At 40.1% G+C, this 22,311-nt stretch overlaps 1 protein-coding gene across 1 annotated transcript in view; it reads right to left on the bottom strand.

Annotated features, from left to right (window-relative positions):
- LOC310753792 (mediator of RNA polymerase II transcription subunit 27-like) overlaps window positions 1-22,311 on the bottom strand; it is a 71,329-nt gene that overhangs the window by 6,211 nt on the left and 42,807 nt on the right. The window contains exon 3 of the mRNA XM_083595136.1: window positions 2,022-2,099. Within this exon, the coding sequence (XP_083451262.1) occupies window positions 2,022-2,099 (78 nt within the window). The remainder of the gene's footprint in view (window positions 1-2,021; window positions 2,100-22,311) is intronic.

Raw genomic sequence — 22,311 nt, 5'->3', positions numbered from 1 at the left:
AAAACGGGGGGGGGGGATGTTGTTGGGATGTTCCATTCCACCGTAAGGAACAGATGTGGGACTGTTGCGTGTCACATATCTGTAACACATACCAGCATTGCATGCTGGGAACTTTCTGTTTTGCTTTGGACACGAAGGAGATCAGACATGTTTCCTTTTGTCCTGATCTACACTGAATAAACCTGCTTGTAAATATGCTCACACAGCCTCTTGTGTCACTTCTGTTTGCACAGCATTTTCTCTGCTGAATTGCGTGCTCAGTCTTCAAAAGCCTTGGCCGCAGATTTATGCTGCACCAAGGACCGGAGTTCGCCCAGCACACCAGCCAGTGGGCTGGAGCCAGCTGGGGGCCTGCCAATGGCCCTCGTTTCCTTGGGTGCATGCCAACAAATGTAACTATTTTCCAAAGTTATCCTGTCAATGATGGCTCAGGTGAGGGATCTGACACTGACAGTGGGGGCACAGGTAGCGATTCAACTGATACAGCAGACTATAAGAGTGCAGTCACGATGATTAGACCATCTGAACAGTCTGATCATGAACTGGAGGAACCACTGTTCACAATAGGTCACCATTCTCCACAGGAGAAGCGCAGTAAGGAAGACATGAGCTTAATGTGCAGGTCAGAGAGAGCACCAAAGGGTAGAAGACCCATCAAATATGCTCATGAGTTTGCTAACACAGCTGTTGCAAATATAGCTGTGGGTAGTAGCACGAAACAGGTTTCAGAACCTGAGGTCTTGCAAGGGGTACAAGGTTTGTCTTCAAAGGACGCGAAACCACGCTCAAAGGCTGCAAGGGCCAACACTTTTCTCAGACAGGAAAAGAGCTAAGGCTCTAGTCCCATGGAAGGAAGGTAACCAGAAGTGCAAAATGGTCAGGCACAAGGCCAGTCCAGTTGCATGAAGTTCCAAAGGTAGAACGGGTACTACAGGGGTATACTATGTGTTTGACAACTGTAAGTTTACTTCACTTACTGCTGCCTTAGCTTATGCGGCATCGGTTACCTGAAATGGGGGAGGATGTTAGGATTTCATGCTCCCCGATGTTGATTTTGTGATTGGTATATTTCACACGCCTGTCTGAGAGGAGTGTGAGAAAGGATGTCTGTCTTATCTCTCTTCCGGTGTGAGTCTGTGAAACTTTACTTTCACTTTTACGCTGTTCTGTTTGTTCTTTGAGCTGGCAAGGACAGATGCCATAATGCTGTTGTCTGTAAATATTCTGTAAATAAATAGTAGTTTAGAACTACGATGCCTCTTTCCTTTTGCTGTGTTAAGCCAGAAGGCTAGTGTGCATAAACCAAACTGGTTTATGTCGCTGGTGTGCCCTGGAGAAGAAGAGGATGCCTTTTCCAGAGCTATGCTCACCGGAGGACGCTCGGAGATCGGGGGGGGGGGGCTGCAGATAGCCCGGAGCACTCTCCCAACAGGGAGTTCCACAGACTTGGGCTCACAATACTGAATGCCTGGCTCCTGGTGTATATGAAAGGTGCATTCGAGGCATGAGGGACCACTAACAGTGGCTCCTCCAAATACCTCAGTGATTACATGGGATATAAAGGTTCAGGTGGTATCTGAGGTATCATGGACCCAAGTTGTTAAGGGTCTTGTAAATTAATACAATGAGATAATAGCTGTTGTAAAACATAGGATCCAGGGTAGGATTCTTCAGCAGACACACTAGCCCTTTTTGAAGGGCAAAAGGCATCATTCTGTAATTGCTCTAGCCAGGATTAGCTTGTGCTCCTTGCTTTCTCTCCCCATTATATTGTTGAACAGCTCCACCGATACACTTTCAGACATGCTCTGGTAAACACCAATGGGTGTAGTTTCCAATATGCTCCCTGTCCAGACTTCCAACATCTTCCCACAGCATCCTGGGGTGGGGATGAACAACAGACAACACTGCTTCCCTTTCGTGATACAGACTCTTGTCTTGACCAAAACAGCCTTTCAAGACATTCATAAAAACCCAACATGCAAAGTTATGCCAGTTGAGAGAGTTTGTATCAAACTTACCATAAATGACCTGACCACCACATCTGGCATTTGAGGCAACTGGTAATGCAGTAAGGCAGTAGTAGCATGATCAGTTACCTGGAGGTGACAAGAAAGGGGAGAGGGAGGGAGAGAGGAAGACTTGTCAGTGATGTTTTGACAACATACAACTCCTTCCATGTATATTCCACTTGGCCCTTCTTTTGACTTGTCTAACAGAAGCGGTCACAATGAAGTAGACTAGTAGAGCATGACTTCAGGTATCCAAAGTATTTTGGTGTCAAATAGCTAGGTGGTAGGACAGGGGATATTATTACAAAATATTAATGAATAATGAATGTTCACAGTATTGGGCTTTCCTGTGCCCCACTGTTCTGGTACAGCCAGTAGTCCCATCCACCCCCCAAAAAAGTCATTATTGAGGTTCATTGGATTTTCTAGAAAGACTTAGGATGCTGTAGCATGTGGGGTTGCAGCTGGAAGGGAGAATTGGGAAACCCTATGTGATGGCTTGTGAATGCTCTTCACAAGAAATGCCCCTGCTCACTCTGAGATACATATATACAGTCTTTATTTTACATATGTACAAGCAGCGCATTACAATCATGCATCCGAATGCTCCGGCTCAGATTCTGGGAGTGACTTATGCCAGCCCCTTCTCCAACAGAAAAGGCTGGGAAGTTTCATGTGATGCCTCTCCCCCTTCCTCTTTAACACTCTCCTTTCTTTGGCAGACGGAATAGGCATTGTCTCACTGTCTGTGCCAAAACTTCCTGTGCAGTGTTGAGGCTCTGGTACAACATCTGTGAGCCGTCCCGCCTCCTGGCTTTCCCCTCTTTCCTCAATCGCCACTTCCTGCCCCCCTCCCTCTGCCTGTCTCTGCTCCTCCCCTGCATTCTCTGGCAATACCATGACACCCTACCCCCTTGAACACAAGTACCTACGTGATCAAAGGTATCTGTGAGAGGTCTAGTAGCCTAACCCTACCTTATTTATGTATCCCTATGATGTTATAGTTTATAATTATTGTGTAATGTTTTATTTCTGACTATCGGTTGAATAAAGGAAATTGATTGATCAAAGGTAACAGAGACTAGAAAGCAACAATGAATGGAGAAGCAAGGCACATCAAAAACACAGAAGGCAAAATACACAAGGAGACAGAAGAAGCAACCCCCCTCCACCACAAAAAAAAATAGTGATGTCAACTGGGCTCTTTTGGAGTACCAAGAGACCTAATCTACTCCAGTCATAGGTAGGGCTGGCCTGAAGGGTGGGAAGGCCCCTTCCACTGTAGAGCATGAGATTGGAGTGGATCCTGACTAATCCAGATCAGAGGAAGGTGCCATCCCTGGGTGCGGAATGCCCTCTAAAAGCAAGCAGAATTCAAATACATGAGGCACTTCACGTAACAGGCCAGCAATCATTCAGAAGCACCCAACCCAATACAGTAAGCCAGTATTATCATTCCCATGTTACAGATGTGGAGGTGGGATTGGGACAAGGAAAGCCATATGGCAAGTTCACAGCTTAAACTGTTACCCACTAAGCTACAGCAGCTCAGATACAAAATGCACAAGGAGGCTTGGGCATTTCATCATCAGCCAATGTTACCTAGCAACCTGCCTTATACAAAGCCTGATCATTGGTCCATCTATCTCTGTACCATCTACAAGAGGGAAGGGGTGTCGGGATGCGCAGAATGCTGTGTGAGATAGTAAGTCTGCAGGCTTGAGTTTGCTAGCTGATGCAACTGGCTGATTGCAATCAGCCTGCAATACTTTCTATGGAAGTGCTGGGTCAGAATGACTCAGCAGTAATGTGCTGACAGTTGATTGGCTGTCATCGGTTTAAAAGGGAAACCTGTCCAGCAGGAAAGGTGTGGTGTAGAAGAGTGTGGTCAAAGAGAGAGAGATAGAAAGGTCTTCCTATTTGCCTTAAGGTGCAGCCAGGTACTCTGTTTGACTGTATGAACTGCTCGTGTATTATAGCCTGTAGATATTTGTATATATAACTCACAATAAATATACTGCACTGAAGAACCTGGAACTCTGAGCATTTCTGCTAAAGCGCCGCAAAGAATTCGTGACAGGGTTACGGGCCCAGCACGCTTCCGCTGCGCAAGAGTACAGGTAGCAGTTAGCTGTGGTTGCTGGAGGTGAGCTGCAGGTATGGAGCAGTCCAGAGCTGGCATGTTGCTGGAGAAGCTGATGACCACAAACTACAGCATCTGGTCGGTCCGCATGCAACACTTCCTCAAGCGTGAGGGCCTGTGGAAAGTGGTGGAAGATCCACCGCAGCCCCCTGAGGAGGATGAGGACGAAGATGAAAAGCTGGCACAAGCAGAGGCCCAGCTAGAAAAGGATGAGAAAGATTTGGCTACGATCATCCTTGGAGTGGACGACAGCCAACTAGTCTACGTAGCAGATAAGGTGATGGCAAGTGAGGCGTGGAATGCGCTCAAGGCTGTCCATGTGCAAGGGACAGCTGGCTCACTGATAACACTGACCAGGAGAATGTACCGGTGTTGGATAAAATCGGGTGACTCCCTGGTAAACCACCTAAAGTTCCTAACAGGCTGTTTCCAGGAGCTAGCCTTAAGAGGGAGGCCTGTGGGGGAAGAGGACAAAGTCTTTATAGTCCTGAGTTCCCTTGACGACAGCTATGATATGCTGGTCAATTCCCTCAAGACAGTAGAGACTGATAAGCTGACTCTGGAATACTCTGGAATGACTTGGCAAAAGTAGGCTTTGAAGTAAACTTTGTGGGAGATCAGTGCCAGATAAAGCAAAATGGGGCAGTATTGGCAAATGCTAACCTTAGAACTAATATGTATGTACTGCAGTGTGAGTCTAAGGTTGTGAATGTGCAAAATGTCCCGACCCATGATATGTGCATTCATCTGCTGCACAGGCGTCTGGCTCATGCTAGCTTTAAGGTGCTGAACAAAACTTTGGAGTTGGGGGGGATGAAAAACATTAAAAATTGTGATAATTACTTAGACTGCAATATTTGCAAGGAGGTTAAAAGCAGGGCTTGCCTAGTAGCAAGAGCAAGCCAGAGAGAAACCAAAAAACGACTGGAGTCGATTCATGCTGATGTAACTGGTCCTTTCCCACCAAGTGTCTCCCGTAACAAGTATTGTGTGATCCTAGTGGATGACTATTCTAGGTTCGGCTGGGTCTACCCACTGAAGGAAAAGTCTGAAGTTGCCCAAATTTTGAAGTTCTGGGTAAGAAGGATAGAGAGGCAGCTTGGCCAAAAGATGTGCTTTTTTCAGACAGACAGAGGAGGAGAATTTATAGCAAGCTCCCTAAAAAACTGGTTGCGATCCCAAGGGATTAAACATAGACTTACCTACGTGGCAACTCCTCAGGAGAACAGAGTAGCAGAGTGTAGGGGAGGTGTCTTGCAGACACAAATGAAAGCATTGTTAGCAGATGCAAATCTTCCAATAAAATATTGGGCTGAGAGTATTAAGACAGCCAATTATATTGGAAATCGTTTCTGGTCAAGGGTATTAGACGACATACCCTACAAGATTCTCTATAACAAAAGTCCCAGTTTGCAACATTTGAGAATTTTTGGGACAAAGGCATGGGTTGACGTATCTGTAAAAAACTGAAGAAAAGGTGGGAAAAGGGCACAGTAGTTGTTATTTCTTGGTTATGAAAGCGGAATGAAAGCCTATAGGTTTGAAGACAATCAAAATCATTTGAGTTATAGTCGGTCAGCCAGCTTTAATGAGCAAAGAAATTGGCCCAAGATACATGCAAACCAACTGCCAGAAAAGGTTTTACTACCGAGCGTACCTGATAAGGCAGTTGAAACAAAGCTAAGAATTGGCAGCGCTCCCAGGAAAATTGAAAGGGAGGGGGTAATGACTGAGCATTTTTCTCCAGCTGCTCATGTGGAGCAGGGGGGGGGGGGAGAAAGTGCAACTGGGACAGGAGGAGGTAAATCTCCAGAGTCAATCCACCCCAAAAGCAGTCCTGAAGATAGCCCAGGGGGTGAGATTAATGAACCAAGGAGGTCTACAAGAAGTAATAAAGGTCAACCTCCAGTCCGTTATGGGTTCCCAGCCCCCATAAACCAGATTTATGTAACTGAGCCAGAAAACTTTGAAGAAGTGCAAGAGTTACCTACTCTAGAGAAAGAGGCGTGGTTAAAGGCAATGCAGGCAGAGTATAACTCTCTGCTAAACAACATGTTTGTACCTACAGAATTGCCTGAAGGTAAAAAGCCCATAAGCTGTAAGGGGGTTTTTAAAGTGAAAAAGCTGGCTGATGGTAGTTGTCAAAGGAAAGCCAGGTTGGTCACAAGGGGCTTTACACAAAGGAAAATGATGCATTGTGATGAAGTCTTTGCCCCAACAGCAAAGGCTGAAATAGTAAAATCAGTTTTAGCAATGGCAAGTCTTAGGGGATTGAAAGTTAATCATTTTGATGTTGCCTCAGCGTATTTAAATGCTCCTCTTGATGCTGAGGTGTATTTACAGCAAATACCAGGTTATGAGCTGGAAAAAGACAACATTGTGTTAAAGCTGCAAAGGGCACTATATGGTTTACACCAAAGTGCACGTCTATGGCATGAATGCATAGACACAACTCTGAAAAAGATGGGATTCAAACAAAGCCTGGCTGATTCCTGTTTATATTCAGCGATGGTGCAAGGAAGCGTTTGTTATTTACTTTTGTATGTTGCCAATATCTGTCTAATAACAACTGCACAAAAGCAAGTGTCTTGGTTTATAAACAGCCTAGGTAACAAATACAAACTGAAGTATTTGGGTGAGATTCAAAATTACTTAGGATTAGAGATTCAGAGAAATGAATCTACTCTCTAAGCCAGAAGGAAAAGATCAAAAAGTTACTGAAGACATATGGAATGGAGAGGGCAAATGAGGTTGACACTCCCATAACTAAACAGTACAAAAATGAACCAGAAGGACAAAAATGTGAGAATGCAACAGCTTTCCATTCTTTGTTAGGTTCTCTGTTATATTTAAGTTGGTGGATGAGACCCGACATAACATTGGCAGTGCTCAGAGAGATTGGGCAGCACTTAAAAGAATCCTAAGGTATCTGAAAGGCACAAAAGATTACAAACTGGTGCTGAATACAGGATATGATCAGCAAGTGTATGCATAGGCTGATGCCAGCTGGGGAGAAAATGGAAAGTCTACCACTGGCTATGCTATATATATTGGAAATGCCCTGGTTCAGTGGAAATCCCAGAAACAAACTTTTGTTGCCACAAGTACTTGTGAAGCAGAGTACTCGGCCATAAGCAAATGTGCATCACAACTAGAGTGGTTTGCTTGCCTAACAAAAGAACTAGGAATACCTTCTGAAATGCCAATCACTGTGCTCAGTGACAACATGGCAGCACAACAGCTTGCCAACCAACAAAACTTTAAGAGTAAAAGTAAACATATTGTGATAAGATATGGCAATGTAAAAAATGCTTTAGTTACATTGTACTGGTTGGCCGTGCGATTAATGGCGGACGGGAGCTCTTTCGGATGAAAGAGCCCCTGCGCTTTAAAGATTGGGGTGACCGAGAGCATCACGGAACCCCGAAAAAAACCTCAGATCGAGCATTCTGAGGACCTTGTGTTCCAGCGGGTACCCTTTGTGACTCCCCTGCTCCCCGGTAAGCTCTAATAAGAGCCCCAAGAGCGAGCAGGGTTGGAGACGTGGGTACTGTGGAATCTATTCGCTTTCTTCATTGTGCGAAGCTCCAAAGTCCAGCGATCATGAGCGACCAATTTCTCCGACCAAATTACAAAAGATTGGATAATTGTGAGTAAAAAAGGTTTCAAATTTGGACTGTTAATTGGATTGGAAAGGATTTAAATTACGGTGGTCGATCCCTTTCCGATGAAGTAGAAGTGAAAGCAGTCACTGCTGACCGAAGCTGTAACTTTAAAAGACTTGTTAAAACTTCCAAGGAAATAATTTAAACCCCTCTTTCTGCAGGGGGAAGGGGGAGAATTTGATTGAATTGAGAGACCCTGCATGAGATAGATTTGACAGTGGAATAGACTCTTGCTTTTTGGAAGCGGACTTCCTGGAGGGGGAAGGCTAGACTCCATTATTGTGTCACAAAGGGAGGGGATACATTTAACGTTCGTTTTCCTCTTTGGGGATTACAAGGTAACTGCTGCCGTCTGAACTTCTTAAAACAGTACACAGTGTTTCTTTTACCCTCCCTGAATTGGATACAAGTGCTTGAATTAATTTTGGATGGTTCCTAAAAAGAATAAGAAGAGTAAAGAGAATAACACTTTGAAAGGGGGGAGCTGCTGAGTTGTCTGCTGCTGCCTGCGCACTAAAAATCTTGTTGACTGTGGACTTCTGGTCGGCGCCAGCGTTCAATGGCAGTCTCCCGCTGAGCTCCGCTCAGGGAGACTGCTCCACGAGTTTGGGTCTGACCGCTACGGCGAAGCGGGGACCCCTAAAATCACAGGCGCGGAAGCCTGTGAACACAGAGGCTCGGTGGGCACCTTAAGCGCCCCCCCTTACTGCAAAGGAGCCTTTTTAAAAGCTCCGGAGCGGCATCGGGTGTGAGCGCGGTGCTGAGAGTTGCTACCCAGCCCGTGGAGTGAAGCCGCGTCGCCATGGACGGAGAGCGCCGATTCCTTCCTGACATTTGGAACTTAATTTGACTACCCGTGAGTAGGACTGAACAACAACTTTAAAATAACCCTTGAAATTCGGCTGAAAACGGGGAAGGTAAAAAGTAAGGAAGTCTGCCTTCTCCGGACTGCATGACAGCTAAAGCAACGAAATACAAAGCTGCAATTTGACAGGAAACAATTTTAAAACTGACTAACTCGGACATTGAATTTGAACCTCCCCCTTAGCAAGCAGGAGCCGGGGGGGGGGGGAGATTTAATTTGTATTACCTGCATGAAAGAAGTAAAGAAGTGGAATTTTCTGCCGTTTTAAATCCTTGGGAAGGACTGCCTGGAAAGTAAGTCACCGGGACTGAGAACTGCCATTAGAGATTTGTTATAAAGTTGGTGCTTTACCTATTTACTATAAAGTGAGGACTTTATTTGTTATAAGTTTGGGACTTTGCAGAAGTTACTAATTGACAGCTCTACTATTGGAAACATATTGGAAAATTTGTTGCTACTTTTCAAGGGAATCCTTGTTTCTTTGTATTTGGGACTTTGGACTGCTCCCTCTAGAGGGTTGTAGGGAAACAGTTACAAATTAGATTGTAAAGAGCAAGCCAGTGGAGTTTTCCAGCTAAAAGTAATTCCCGTGGGAAAGACCTTGGGACATGAGTGGCCCAGCAGAAGAGATAACAACAAGAGCTAAAAGTAAAGCTGCACAAAAGAAAAGGGGCTCTATATCAGGTTCAACTCCAGCAGGCGCAGTTGGACAGGAAAAAGTGACAACTATAACTATGGAGCCAGTGACACAGGCATTAGTCAAAATAAATGAGGCCTTGGAAGCTCTGACTAAGCAGAGCACAGAAAATTCCAAACAGCTGACAGAACTGTCAACAAAATTAGATTTAAATACCAAAAGTGTCACGTCCAATACAGAGACAATAAATAAATTAATTGAAGAAAATGCTACAATTCGAAAGATTGCTGAAGAGGCAAAAATTTCTGCAGAAACTACACAGGAAAAGTTAGTACCAGTCTGCAAAAAGCTGGATGAGCATGAGTCTTTACTGGAATTGCAGAGAAAAGAGAGGAATCTGAGACTGAGACTGGTTCCAGAAAGTGAAAATGATAATTTGATAGACTTTCTCACAAAAGAGTTTTCGGAATTTTGGCAGGGAAATTTGAAGGAGGAGGAATTCAAGATAGTAACTGCTTTTAGATTGGGCAGGAGACAAAATAGAAAGAGTCCAAGGGACTGTTTGATAACTTTAAGATCTAAGGAGGAGAGGGATAAAATATTAAATCTACACTTTCAAAGAACTCTGGAGATTAAAGATTCCTATGTGCAGATATATAAAGACATCCCTAAATATATTTTGGAGGTGAGAGCTCATTACAAGGACTTGGTCACTCTGTTGAGAAAGAATAATATACTATTTAGATGGGAGTTTCCACAAGGCTTGTCTTTTAACTACAAAGGAAAGAAAATTAAAATAAAAACAGTGCAAGACAAAGAACAATTTTTGGGAAGGAACGAGGAGGACTTCTTGAAGGAAGTGGTGGAACCTACAAATGCAAAGGAAGTAACAGATATTTCAAATTTAACATTTGGGCTTAAAACACCGACAGAGGAAGAACAACTGCTTGGGGCAGTTGGGGGAACAATTAAGTAAATAACAAGATGGCTCTGCAATTCCTAAGTTGGAATTGTAATGGACTGAATCTTCCCAGAAAAAGGTGTGAGGTTTTTCATATTTTAAAAAGAGAACAATTGGATTTGATATCTTTGCAAGAAACCCACGTGACCAGAGTACACCGAAAATTACTTATTAATAAAAGATTAGGACAGGAATTTATTTCATCAGATAAAGTGAAGAAAAGAGGAGTGGTGATCTATGCAAAGGAAAAGTTGGCCCCTAAGTTAATTTTTAAAGATGAACAAGGAAGATATTTGGCAATTGAAATACAAGTCCAAGGAGAAAAATTATTGATAATAGGAATTTATGCTCCAAATGAAGGGAAGTCAGAATTTTTCAAGAAATTGCATGAGACATTAATGGACTATCTGGATTATAATGTAATTATGATGGGAGATATGAATGGAGTGGTCTCTACAAACATGGATAAAGCACAAAGGCAGGTGGTTTCCAAGGATGGGAGACTACCAAAGACTTTTTTTGAAATGACAGACAATATGGACCTGATTGACATTTGGAGAACAAGGAACCCTCTTGAGAGGGAGGGAACTTTCTTCTCTGAAGCAAAAATGACCTGGACTAGAATTGACCAAATTTGGGTAACTAGTGGGATGGCACCAAAGATAAAAAAAGTGGAAATCTGCCCAAAGACTTGCTCCGACCATAATGCTGTAAAGATGGAGATGAACTTAACAACAGCTGGCTCCTTCAGATGGAGGATGAATGACTCCCTATTTAGAGATGAAGAGGTGTACAAAAAGGCCCAGAAAGCGGTGAAGGATTACTTTGAGATAAATCTGAGAACAGAGGTGGAGAAAAGAGTAATTTGGGACGCAAGTAAAGCCGTCATGCGAGGATTTTTAATACAGCAGAATGCTATAAAAATGAAGAGACAGAATGAGAAGAAGGACAAGATTCTGGAAAGGATAAAAGAAGGAGAGAAAAAACTGAGATCAAAGCCAAAGTCACATGAAATTTTGAGAGAAATTAAGTTTTATCAGAGGCAATATATGGAACTGATGAATCAGGAGATAGAATGGAAGATAAAACAAATGAGACAAAGGACATTTGAATCGGCAGATAAATGTGGGAAACTTCTGGCTTGGCAATTGAAGAAGAGACAAAAACTGAATATGGTTACAAGCCTAGAAGTTGAAGGAAGGAATATTTATAAACCAAATGAGATTAGAAACTGTTTTCAGAGTTATTTCAGGAGACTTTACGCACAAGGGCCGGTGAATGAAAAAGAGATAGAAGAATTTCTTAAAAAAAATGGATTACAAAAAATTTCTGAACAAAGTAAAGTGATTTTGAACCAGAAGATAACTGAGCAAGAAATAGAGGGAGCCATTCAAAATATGCAATTGGGAAAATCTCCAGGACCAGATGGATTGACTTCCAGATACTACAAAGCTTTGAAAGAATGGCTGGTACAACCGTTGACGGAAGTCTGTAATGAAATTTAGAGGGGAAGAAGGCACCCGAATCGTGGAAAGAAGCGTATATTACACTTATACCAAAATCGGAGACTGAGAAGAACCAGATTAAGAACTACCGCCCTATATCATTACTTAATGTGGATTACAAAATCTTTGCAGACATTTTGGCAAAAAGACTGAAGAGAGTTTTGGTGGGAGAGATTCACAAAGATCAGGCGGGCTTTCTTCCAGGAAGACATTTATCTGACAATGTGAGAAACATAATAGATATTATGGAATTATTAGAAGCCAATATTAATACTAAGGCAGTATTAATATTTGTGGACGCGGAGAAAGCCTTTGACAATATCTCTTGGAGCTTTATGAAAAAGAATCTTGAAGGGATGGGGGTAGGCCAAGGTTTTGAGAATGGTATAGGTGCAATTTATTCTGAACAAAAAGCAAAACTAATTGTAAATAATGTGGTTACTGAAGAATTTGCTATTGAAAAAGGGACACGACAGGGGTGCCCAATATCCCCATTACTTTTTATATCTGTCTTGGAGGTTTTATTAAACAGGATCAGAGGGGACCAGCTGGTTAAAGGGATTCAGGTCGGAGCTAAACAATACAAACTGAGAGCGTTTGCAGATGACCTAGTATTAACTTTACAAGAGCCAGACACTAGTACGAAAAGAGTTTTAGAGCTAATACAAATATTTGGTCAAGTAGCAGGGTTTAAACTGAATAAACAGAAAACGAAAGTACTGGAGAAAAATCTAACAGTTGCTGAAAGAGAGAGGTTTCATAGTGAAACCGGATTAATGGTAGCAAAGAAAGTGAAATATCTGGGATTAATTTGACATCTAAGAATGTGAACTTATTTAAAGACAATTATGAGAAATGTTGGACAGAAGTTAAGAAAGATTTAGAAATATGGTCAAATTTGAGACTTTCCTTGTTAGGCCGAATTGCTGTTATTAAGATGAATGTTTTGCCGAGAATGTTGTTTTTGTTTCAAACATTGCAGATTGTGAATAAAATGGATTGTTTCAAGAGGTGGCAGAAAGACATATCTAGATTTGTCTGGCAGGGCAAAAAGCCCAGAATAAAATTTAAGATATTAACTGATGCAAAAGAAAGAGGGGAGTTTGCCCTGCCAGACTTAAAATTGTATTATGAATCAGCGGCTTTTTGCTGGCTGAAAAATTGGCTACTTCTTGAGAACACAGATATTTTGGATCTGGAAGGGTTTAATAACAGGTTTGGTTGGCATGCATATATATGGTATGACAAGGTAAAAATTCACAAAGGTTTCAAAAACCATATTGTTAGGAAAGCATTATATAATGTTTGGATTCGGTATAAAGATCTGTTGGAAAACAAAACCCCTAGGTGGCTGTCACCAATGGAAGCTAAGGAAGTGAAATAACTTAATATGGAATCTAAATGGCCAAAATACTGGGAAATTATAGAACAAGAGGAGGGAAAAGTGAAATTGCAGAGCTATGAGAAATTGAAGTCTAAAGTAAGAGACTGGCTTCATTATTACCAGATAAATGAAGTATTCAAACAGGACAGGAAAATTGGCTTTCAGGCGGAGAGATCAAAATTAGAAACAGAATTGTTGGAACCCAATACTAAGAATTTGTCAAGAATGTATAACTTGCTGTTGAAATGGAATACACAGGATGAGACGGTTATATCAGCTATGATTAAATGGGCACAAGACATTGGTCATGACATCATGTTTGCTGACTGGGAACAGTTATGGACCACCAGTATAAAGTTTATGGCATGTAATGCCTTAAGAGAGAACATTATGAAAATGATTTATAGGTGGTACATGACCCCAGTCAAGCTTGCAAAAATCTATCATACGCCCAATAATAAATGCTGGAAATGTAATGAAACTGAAGGTACTTTCTACCACCTTTGGTGGACGTGCCCAAGGATCAAGGCCTTCTGGGAAATGATCTATAATGAAATTAAGAAGGTCCTTAAGTGTACCTTTCATAAGAAACCAGAAGCCTTTCTCCTGGGCATGGTAGGCCAATTGGTGTCAAGGAAAGATAGGACGTTCTTTATGTATGCTACAACAGCAGCAAGAGTTCTTTTAGCAAAGTATTGGAAGACACAAGAACTACCCACGCTGGAAGAGTGGCAGATGAAGGTGATAGACTATATGGGATTGGCTGAGATGACTGGCAGAATCCGTGACCAAGGAAAAGAGACGGTGGAAGAAGATTGGAAGAAATTTAAAGTTTATCTTACGAACTGTTGTAAAATTAATGAGTGCTAAAATGTCATGGGTAATGTAAAACAGAATCGCAGCGATAAATGATTGGGTAAGAGAAAAAGGATCAAGGAAATTGAATCATAAGTAATTGAAATTAGGGGTTGCTGAAAAAGTTTAAAACAGGGATGCAGAAAAGGGAGGTATGGGGAAGTCGTTGAAATAAGGATAATGAAAAAAAGGTTATGAAATTATACGTGTTTATATGTTTGTTTGTCTATGTATTGTTAGTTGTAAAGTGTCTTAATTCATGTTGGAAAATCAATAAAAATTTATATATATAAAAAAAATCTTGTTGACTGTGACTGGGTGAGTTGACCTTGATACTTTGGAATAGTTATGGCTAATGGTGTAGATAAGCCTGAGAAAAGTAAAATTAAAGACAGAAGAGGCTCCAAAACACCACATTTTGAAGAGGAGGTGATGCAAATGTTAACGGACATAAGAACAGATGTCAGAGGAACGCAGCAGAGTGTACAGGAGCTTAAACAAGAATTTGTGGATTTGAAAAAAGGTGTTCAAGAGGTCAGGGAAGAAGATGCTGGTCATGAAACAAGATTGACGGAATTGGAAACAGTGAGAGTGCCTGACGTGGAGAAGATTCAACAGGATGCGCTCAATGCAATTGCTTTTTTACAGATGAAGGAACGGGAGAACCAACTGAGAGTAAGAGGCGCACCCCAATTGGAACAAGATAATCTTAAGGACTGGCTAGTTGAGGAGTTTGCAGCGTGTTGGGATCAGGGAAAAGAAGAGCTAAATTCTTGGATTGAGAGGGCCTATAGGTTTGGGCTTGAGAAAGACTCAAAAAATGTACATGACTATATAGTGGTCTTCAAGACGAAGGAACAGAGGGACAATATTCTGGGTCTACATTATAAAAAAAGTTTGAAGATTAAAGATAAGCCAATTGTTTTGTTTAAGGAGATCCCAAAACATTTCCTGAATTTAAGGAATAATTACGCAGATTTGGCTGGAGCTCTGAGAAGGAAGAACATATTTTTCAGGTGGGAGTTTCCAGAGGGCCTCTCCTTCAAATTCAAGGAAAGAAACAAAGAATTAGGACCGTAAAAGAAAAAACAAGGTTTTTTTGGGGAAAACGTTAAGAATTTTGGATTGGAAAGTGCAGACACCAGGGGCAGGGGCAGAGGCAGGAGCTCTCTAATAGTACAAGATGGCATTGAGAATCTACTCTTGGAATGTTAATGGTTTGAACTCATGACCAAAAAGAAACCAAGTATATCGTGTTAGCAAAACAGAATTTGGACATAATTTGTTTGCAAGAAACCCATGTTATTAGATTACATAGAAAAGTCCTCCAGAATTTATTTCATCTGACAAAGTGAAGAAAAGAGGAGTGGTTTTCTATGTAACAGAAAAAAAGGAATCCCAAAATGTTGTTTAAAGATTAGGAGTGAAGATACATTGCAGTAGAAATTAATGCACAAGGCGAAAAATACTTGCTGTTGGGAATTTATGCACCAAATGATGGCAAAGCAGAATTTTTTAAGAACCTGGAAACAAGACCTCTGGACTATTTGGATTACAAATTAATACTGATGGGGGACTTGAATGGAGTGGCATCGACATTTATGGATAGAACACAGAGACAGAAAGTAATGAATGCTGGCAGATTACCAAAGGCTTTTTTTGAAATGGTGGATAAATTTGATCTGTCAGACATATGGAGAGTGAGAAATCCAACTGAAAAAGACTTCACATTTTATTCAGATACAAATTAAGCATTTTTGAGAATTGACTATTTATGGATATCCAGAGACTTTGTTCCCAGAGTAACTAAAGTTGAAATTTGCCCAAAGACTTGCTTTGACCATAATGCAGTGTTGTTGGAAATGAAAGTATTTCTGCAGGGATCCTACAGATGGAGAATGAATGATGATTTCTTGAGGAATGAACAGACGATCGGAAAGGCCCAAAAGGCTCTAAAGGATTACTTTGAGACAAATATGATTTCTGAGGTGGAAACAAGAGTCGTTTGGGATGCAAGTAAAGCGGTGATGAGAGGATTCCTCATACAACAAAATTTGATTAAGAAAAAGACACAGAATGAGAAAAAGATAATATTTTGTCTCAATTAAAAGATAAAGAGAAGAAGTTGAGATGCAACCTAAAGAATCAGCAGATCCAAAAGGAAATCAAAGCTTTACAGACTCAGTATTCTCAGATTATAAATCAGGAGATAGAATGGAAATTAAGGATGATGAGACAAAGGAATTTTTAATCTGCAAACAAATGTGGAAAATTGCTTGCTTGGCAATTAAAAAAGAGACAGAAACAAAGTACTATTATTAATATTGTATCAGAGGGAAAGTCTGTGGAGAACCCTGCAGAGATAAGAAGATGTTTTCAGAAATATTATAAACAGCTGTATAAAAGTGGAAAAGAAGATAAAGAAAAAATTGAGCAATTTATAAAAGTAAATGGACTGCAAAAAATTCCCGAAAATAAAAAGATCCCGCTTAATGGATTGATTACAAGACAAGAGGTTGAGAAGGCAATAAATCAGATGCAGCTTGGCAAAGCCCCAGGGCCAGATGGTTTGTCAGCAAAGTATTATAAGACTTTGAAAGATTGGCTTATTCAGCCGTTGGTGGATGTATGCAATAAGATATTAAGAGGGGACAAAGCACCTGAAACCTGGAAGGAAGCATTTATAACTCTGATACCAAAACCAGATCAAGACAGATCCAGTATGAAAAATTATAGACCGATCTCATTACTCAATGTGGATTATAATTCTTTTGCTAACATTTTGGCCAATAAGTTGAAGAAGGTGCTAACAGATTATATTCATAAGGACCAGGCAGGATTTCTGCCTGGGAGACATATGAAAGATAATATTAGGAATATAATCAATGTGTTAGAAAGGTTGGAAGTTAAAAAAATTTGTAAAGCGATGTTAATGTTCATTGATGCTAAGAAGGCCTTTGATAATGTCTCATTGAGTTTTATGAAAAGGAATTTAACATGTATTGAGGTTGGGCAAGAATTTCTAAATGGTATTAATGTGATCTATTTTGAGCAAAAAGCAAAAATTATAGTTAATAATGTGGTTTCAGAAGCAATTAGAATTGAGAAAGGAACCAGGCAAGGGTGACCACTTTCCCCTCTGCTTTTTATTTCAGTTCTGGAGGTTTTGCTAAACATGCTAAGGAAAGAGGAAGAGGTTAAAGGTATAACAGTAGGATCTAAAGAATATAAGCTAAAAGCCTTTGCTGATGATTTGGTGATAACTTTACAAGATCCAGATACCAGTGCAGTGAAACCACTGGAGCTGATTCAATAGTTTGGGCAAGTAGCAGGATTTAAATTAAATAAGAGCAAAACCAAAGTGTTGGGAAAAAATTTAGATAACGAGGAGAAAAAAAAATCCTCCAGGAAAAGACAGGCCTTGTTTTTGTGAAAAAAGTGAAATATTTGGGTGTAAATTTATTGCGAAAAAATTGAATTTCTATAAAGATAATTATGAAAAATTATGGAATGAAATTAAGAGAGATCTTGACGTCAGGTCAAATTTAAAATTGTCATTAATGGGCCGAATATTGGTGGTTAAGATGAATGTATTGCCAACTATGTTGTTTTTGTTCCAAGCTATACCAATTATTGATAATGTAAGATGCTTTAAAGAATGGCAGAAAACATTGTCTAAATTTATCTGGCAGGGGAAAAAAACCCAGAATTAAATATAAAATATTAACAGATTCAAAAGGGGGGGGGGGATTTTCCCTGCCAGATTTGAAGATATATTTTGAAGTTGCGGCTTTCTGCTGGATCAAGGAATGGATTCAACTAGATAATGCTGATGTGTTAGATTTGGAAGGATTTGACAATGACAAATATGGCATGCATATTTATGGTATGACAAAGGTTTAAAAAACAATGTAATTAGAAAATCTGTATATAATGTATGAATAAGATATAAAGATCTCTTAGAAAGGAGAACACCCAGGTGGCTTTCACCAATGGAAGCAAAGGCACAGAAAAGCTGAATATGGAGACTAAATGGTTGAAATACGCTGATTTATTGTTGGAAGATAATGAAGGATTTAAATTGAGACCATTTGATCAAATTAAAGATAAATTGGATGGATGGTTACAATATTATCAGATTAATGAATTGTGTAAGCTTGATAAGAAAAATGGTTTTGCGTTTGAAAAATCCAAATTGGAAATGGAACTGTTAGATACCAATGTTAAAAATCTCTCTAAAATGTACAATTTATTGTTGGAATGGCATACAAAGAATGAACAAGTTAAATCTGTGATGACTGATTGCGCAAGAGATGTTGGACACAATATAATGTTGGAAGATTGGGAAAGGCTGTGGAAGAAAGGGTTTAAGTTCACTGCATGTACTGTATTAAAAGAAAATATTATGAAAATGATGTATAGATGGTACTTAACCCCAATGAAATTAGCAAAGATCTATCATACAAATGATAATCAATGTTGGAAATGCAAAGAAAAAGAAGGTACTTTTTATCATATGTGGTGGTGAAGGAATGGGTTTCCCAAAACCCAAAAACTGACTGCACCAAAATCCCTATTTTTCCTTAGCTAAAATGCATAAAGTTGAGCCGTTGAGCAAATCCATAACAAGAACAAAGCTCTCTCCCTTATCAGTCCGTGGCGGCAATGAGTGACCTTGCCAAGTTCCAGTACAGCAGGGATGATGTGTGTGTGCCTTACCTTGTGTGCTGACCACAAAGACGCGCAGACCCACGTCTGGGAATAACGCCAGAGTGTGTTCTCGGAAATGGTGACCCCTGCGTCCCAGATAAGAGTAGGAGGAGGAAGATCCTTTTATGGTCAGAAGTACAGGAAGGAAGATCCTTTTATGGTTGAGAGTACCAGAGCAGGAACATATGTGATGTCAACCTGCGTATGTAGGCTGACGTGGTTGAGCTCCTAGGGGAGGAGTGAGAGGGTGCCTGGAGGATATATATACTGCATGAAACCTGTCATTTCTTTGGACTTGCTGTGGACTTGATCACGCAAGTGCCTTCTGCTATCCGGAGAGCAGAATAAACTCTTTCTTTGAACCAACTCGGTGTCATTTGACTTCCTTCCTCCTGTCCCGGAGCAACGCAGACCCAATCGGTGAACTCCAATAAGGCTACAGTGGACGTGTCCTAAAGTGAAAGACTTCTAGGGAAAGATTTATAATGAGTTGAAAAAAATGTTGAAAAATACATTTATTAAGAAACCAGAAGCCTTTCTACCTGGAATACTAGGATTGGGATTGCCCAAAAAAGATGCTAGACTGTTTTTGTATGCCACTACAGCGGCAAGACTTTTATTAGCCAAAAACTGGAAATCGCAAGAAATACCAACTGTAGAAGAATGGCAGATGAAGATGTTGGACTTTTTGGAGCTGGCCGACCTGAGTGGAAGAATCCGCGACCAGAAAGAAGAGGAGATACAAGAGGATTGGAAGAAATTTAAAGAATATTTAGCTAAATATTGTGATATAAGATAAATAGAAAATTCTTGGAAGTAATAAATGTCGGAATCTGCGTTCGACCGAGCTGATAAAGCTCATCTTCCGGAATCGCCCTCTGACGTGATTAACGACCTGAGCCTTTGACGAGGCGTCAGGCACATTCCCATTCAGGAGAGAATCAAAGCAGCACGCGGAAGTGATGAGATTTATGGCTACATCGCTATGCTTTATTTCTTACTACGCAGACAGAAAACACATCCTCTCTCTGTGAGAGCAGAGAGCAACTGGAAAACAAAGGAACAGGAAACCAGTAACTTCACATCCGTCTCCTGTCTTCCGTGAGACTTCCAACAGCCTGGAATGTCTCTGGAATGTAAATTCTTAAATGGTGTTTCCTTTGAACATGTTTGTCTCTATTTCTGTGCTGGAAATAGAATTCAGAAGCACACATGTTTCATAAAATTCCAAAATCATGATAGCATAGGAAAGACCTGATTGTGGAGACTACTGCTACCACATGCCTATTTAATAACATTTAGATACTGCTTAAATAAAAACAGTACCAGCAAATAAAAACAGTACCAGCAACCAGTACTCTAAGCTGTTTACATCAAACATCATAACATTTTCTTTTTTAAAAATAATAATATTTTATTCATTTTCCAAACAAATTTTATACAATCAACAAATTATTTTGCACTCATTCTTCAATTTTTGACTTCCCTCAGTTTCTCTGTCAATCTTTCGTAAAATTTCTATTTATTGACGCATTTCTAAACATGATATTGCCTTTCCCAACTCCTTTTCCTCTTACTCTCTTTTTTGCAATATTTCTTACTATCTCACAGAGTCTCTTCAAAACCAACAAGCGTTGTGTGTACATCACATATATTTTTCAGATATTCTGTAAATTTCCCCCAGTCCTCGATAAACTTTTGGTCTTTCTGATATCGAATCTTCCCAGTCAATTTGTCCAATTCTGCATATTCAGTCAATTTCCTTCTCCATTCTTCCACTGTTGGAATTTCTTCCTGTTTCCATCTTTGGGCCAGAAGTATCCTTGCGGCAGTCACTGCATATTGAAACAGTTTACAGTCTCTCTTATTAATTTCGTTTCCTACCATTCCTAATAGAAAGGCCTCTGGTTTTTTAACGAACGTATATTTCAACATCTTTTTCAATTCATTGTATATCATTTCCCAGAAGTCTTTCACCCTTTTACACTCCCACCACTTATGATAGAAAGTACCTTCTTTTTCTTTACATTTCCAACACTTATTGCATGTTTTATACATTTTGGCCAGTTTAACTGGCGTTATATACCATCTGTAGAACATTTTCATTACATTTTCTTTCAATGCAGTACATGCCGTAAATTTTAACCTTTCATTCCATAATTTCATCCAATCATCATACTGTATATTATAACCAAAGTCTCTTGCCCAGTGTATCATTACTGCTTTTACCTCTTCATCTTTTGTATGCCACTCCAGCAACATTTTATACATTTTAGACAGATTTTTACACTCATTATTCAATACCTCCACTTGGAATTTTGATTCTTTACCTTCATACCCACACATTTTACAATCTTTTTTAAACATTTCATTAATCTGAAAGTAATGTAACCAGTCGTAAACAGATTCTTTCACCTCTTCATAAGTTTTCATTTTCCATTTCCCCCCCTCTCTTGTTACCAATTCTCCATATGTTATCCACCTCCCCCTCATATTAATTTTTTTCACACTCATCACTTCTAATGGTGAAATCCAATGGGGGAGTCTAGGTTCCAACAAGTTTTTATACCTCTCCCACACCTCTATCAATGATCTTCAGAAGATGTGGTTTTCGAAACCTTTGTGAATTTTTTTCTTCTCATACCATAGATAAGCATGCCAACCAAATCTGTTATCAAATCCTTCTAAATCTAACAGCTCTCCATTCTCTAATTTAATCCATTCCTTTATCCAACAGAGGCATGATGCTTCATAATATAATTTCAAATCTGGCAGGGCGAAGCCACCTCTTTCTTTTGCATCTGTTAATAACTTAAACTGAATCCTTGGCTTCTTACCCTGCCAGATATATCTTGAAATTATTTTTTGCCATTCTTTAAAAATTGATGCCCCCTTGATTATCGGCAGTGATTGGAAAAGGAATAACATCTTTGGTAGCACACTCATTTTTATCGTAGATATTCTCCCCAAAAGGACAATTTCAGTCTTCCCCACACCTCCAAATCCCTTTTTATTTGATTCCACATAGGTAAATAATTGTTTTGAAACAAATCAATGTTCTTGGGGGTTAACCATATTCCTAAATACTTCACTTTGTTCACCACTTCTATCTCTGTCCTTTGTTGTATTTCCTCAATTAATTCTTGATTCATGTTTTTAGCCATAATTTTCGTCTTTTTTTTTTACAAACATCATAAAATTTTCATTTTAAAAATGCAGATAAAATTAAACATTAAGAACAACCTGACATAAAATTTAAAATATATATATTTTATTTATTTGATGCCTATCCAATTCCCTGCTCTGAGTTAAATTGAGAACCACCAGACTAAACTAAATGAATGTTTTGAAACCTGTCTATTTGTATTCTCAGCGTTTATCCCTGTCTTACTGGGCCAATGACTGCTACCCTATGTTTTACACATACAGTGGGCCTGCCCCTTATGAGGGGGTTCAGTTCTGGGCATTCATGGGCAAACGCAAGATCATGCAAAGTCAGGAACCCCCCAGAACTGCCCCCCTGTGTGGTCTTGGAGTGCTACTAACTGGGGTCTGGGAAGCTTGTGTTTGTAAC

Source organism: Podarcis filfolensis (assembly GCF_964270895.1).
Source record: "Podarcis filfolensis genome assembly, chromosome: W".
In the NCBI taxonomy this organism is placed as follows: domain Eukaryota; kingdom Metazoa; phylum Chordata; class Lepidosauria; order Squamata; family Lacertidae; genus Podarcis; species Podarcis filfolensis.
Note: the sequence above shows the minus strand (reverse complement) of the source record. Positions and strands in the feature narration are given on the sequence as shown.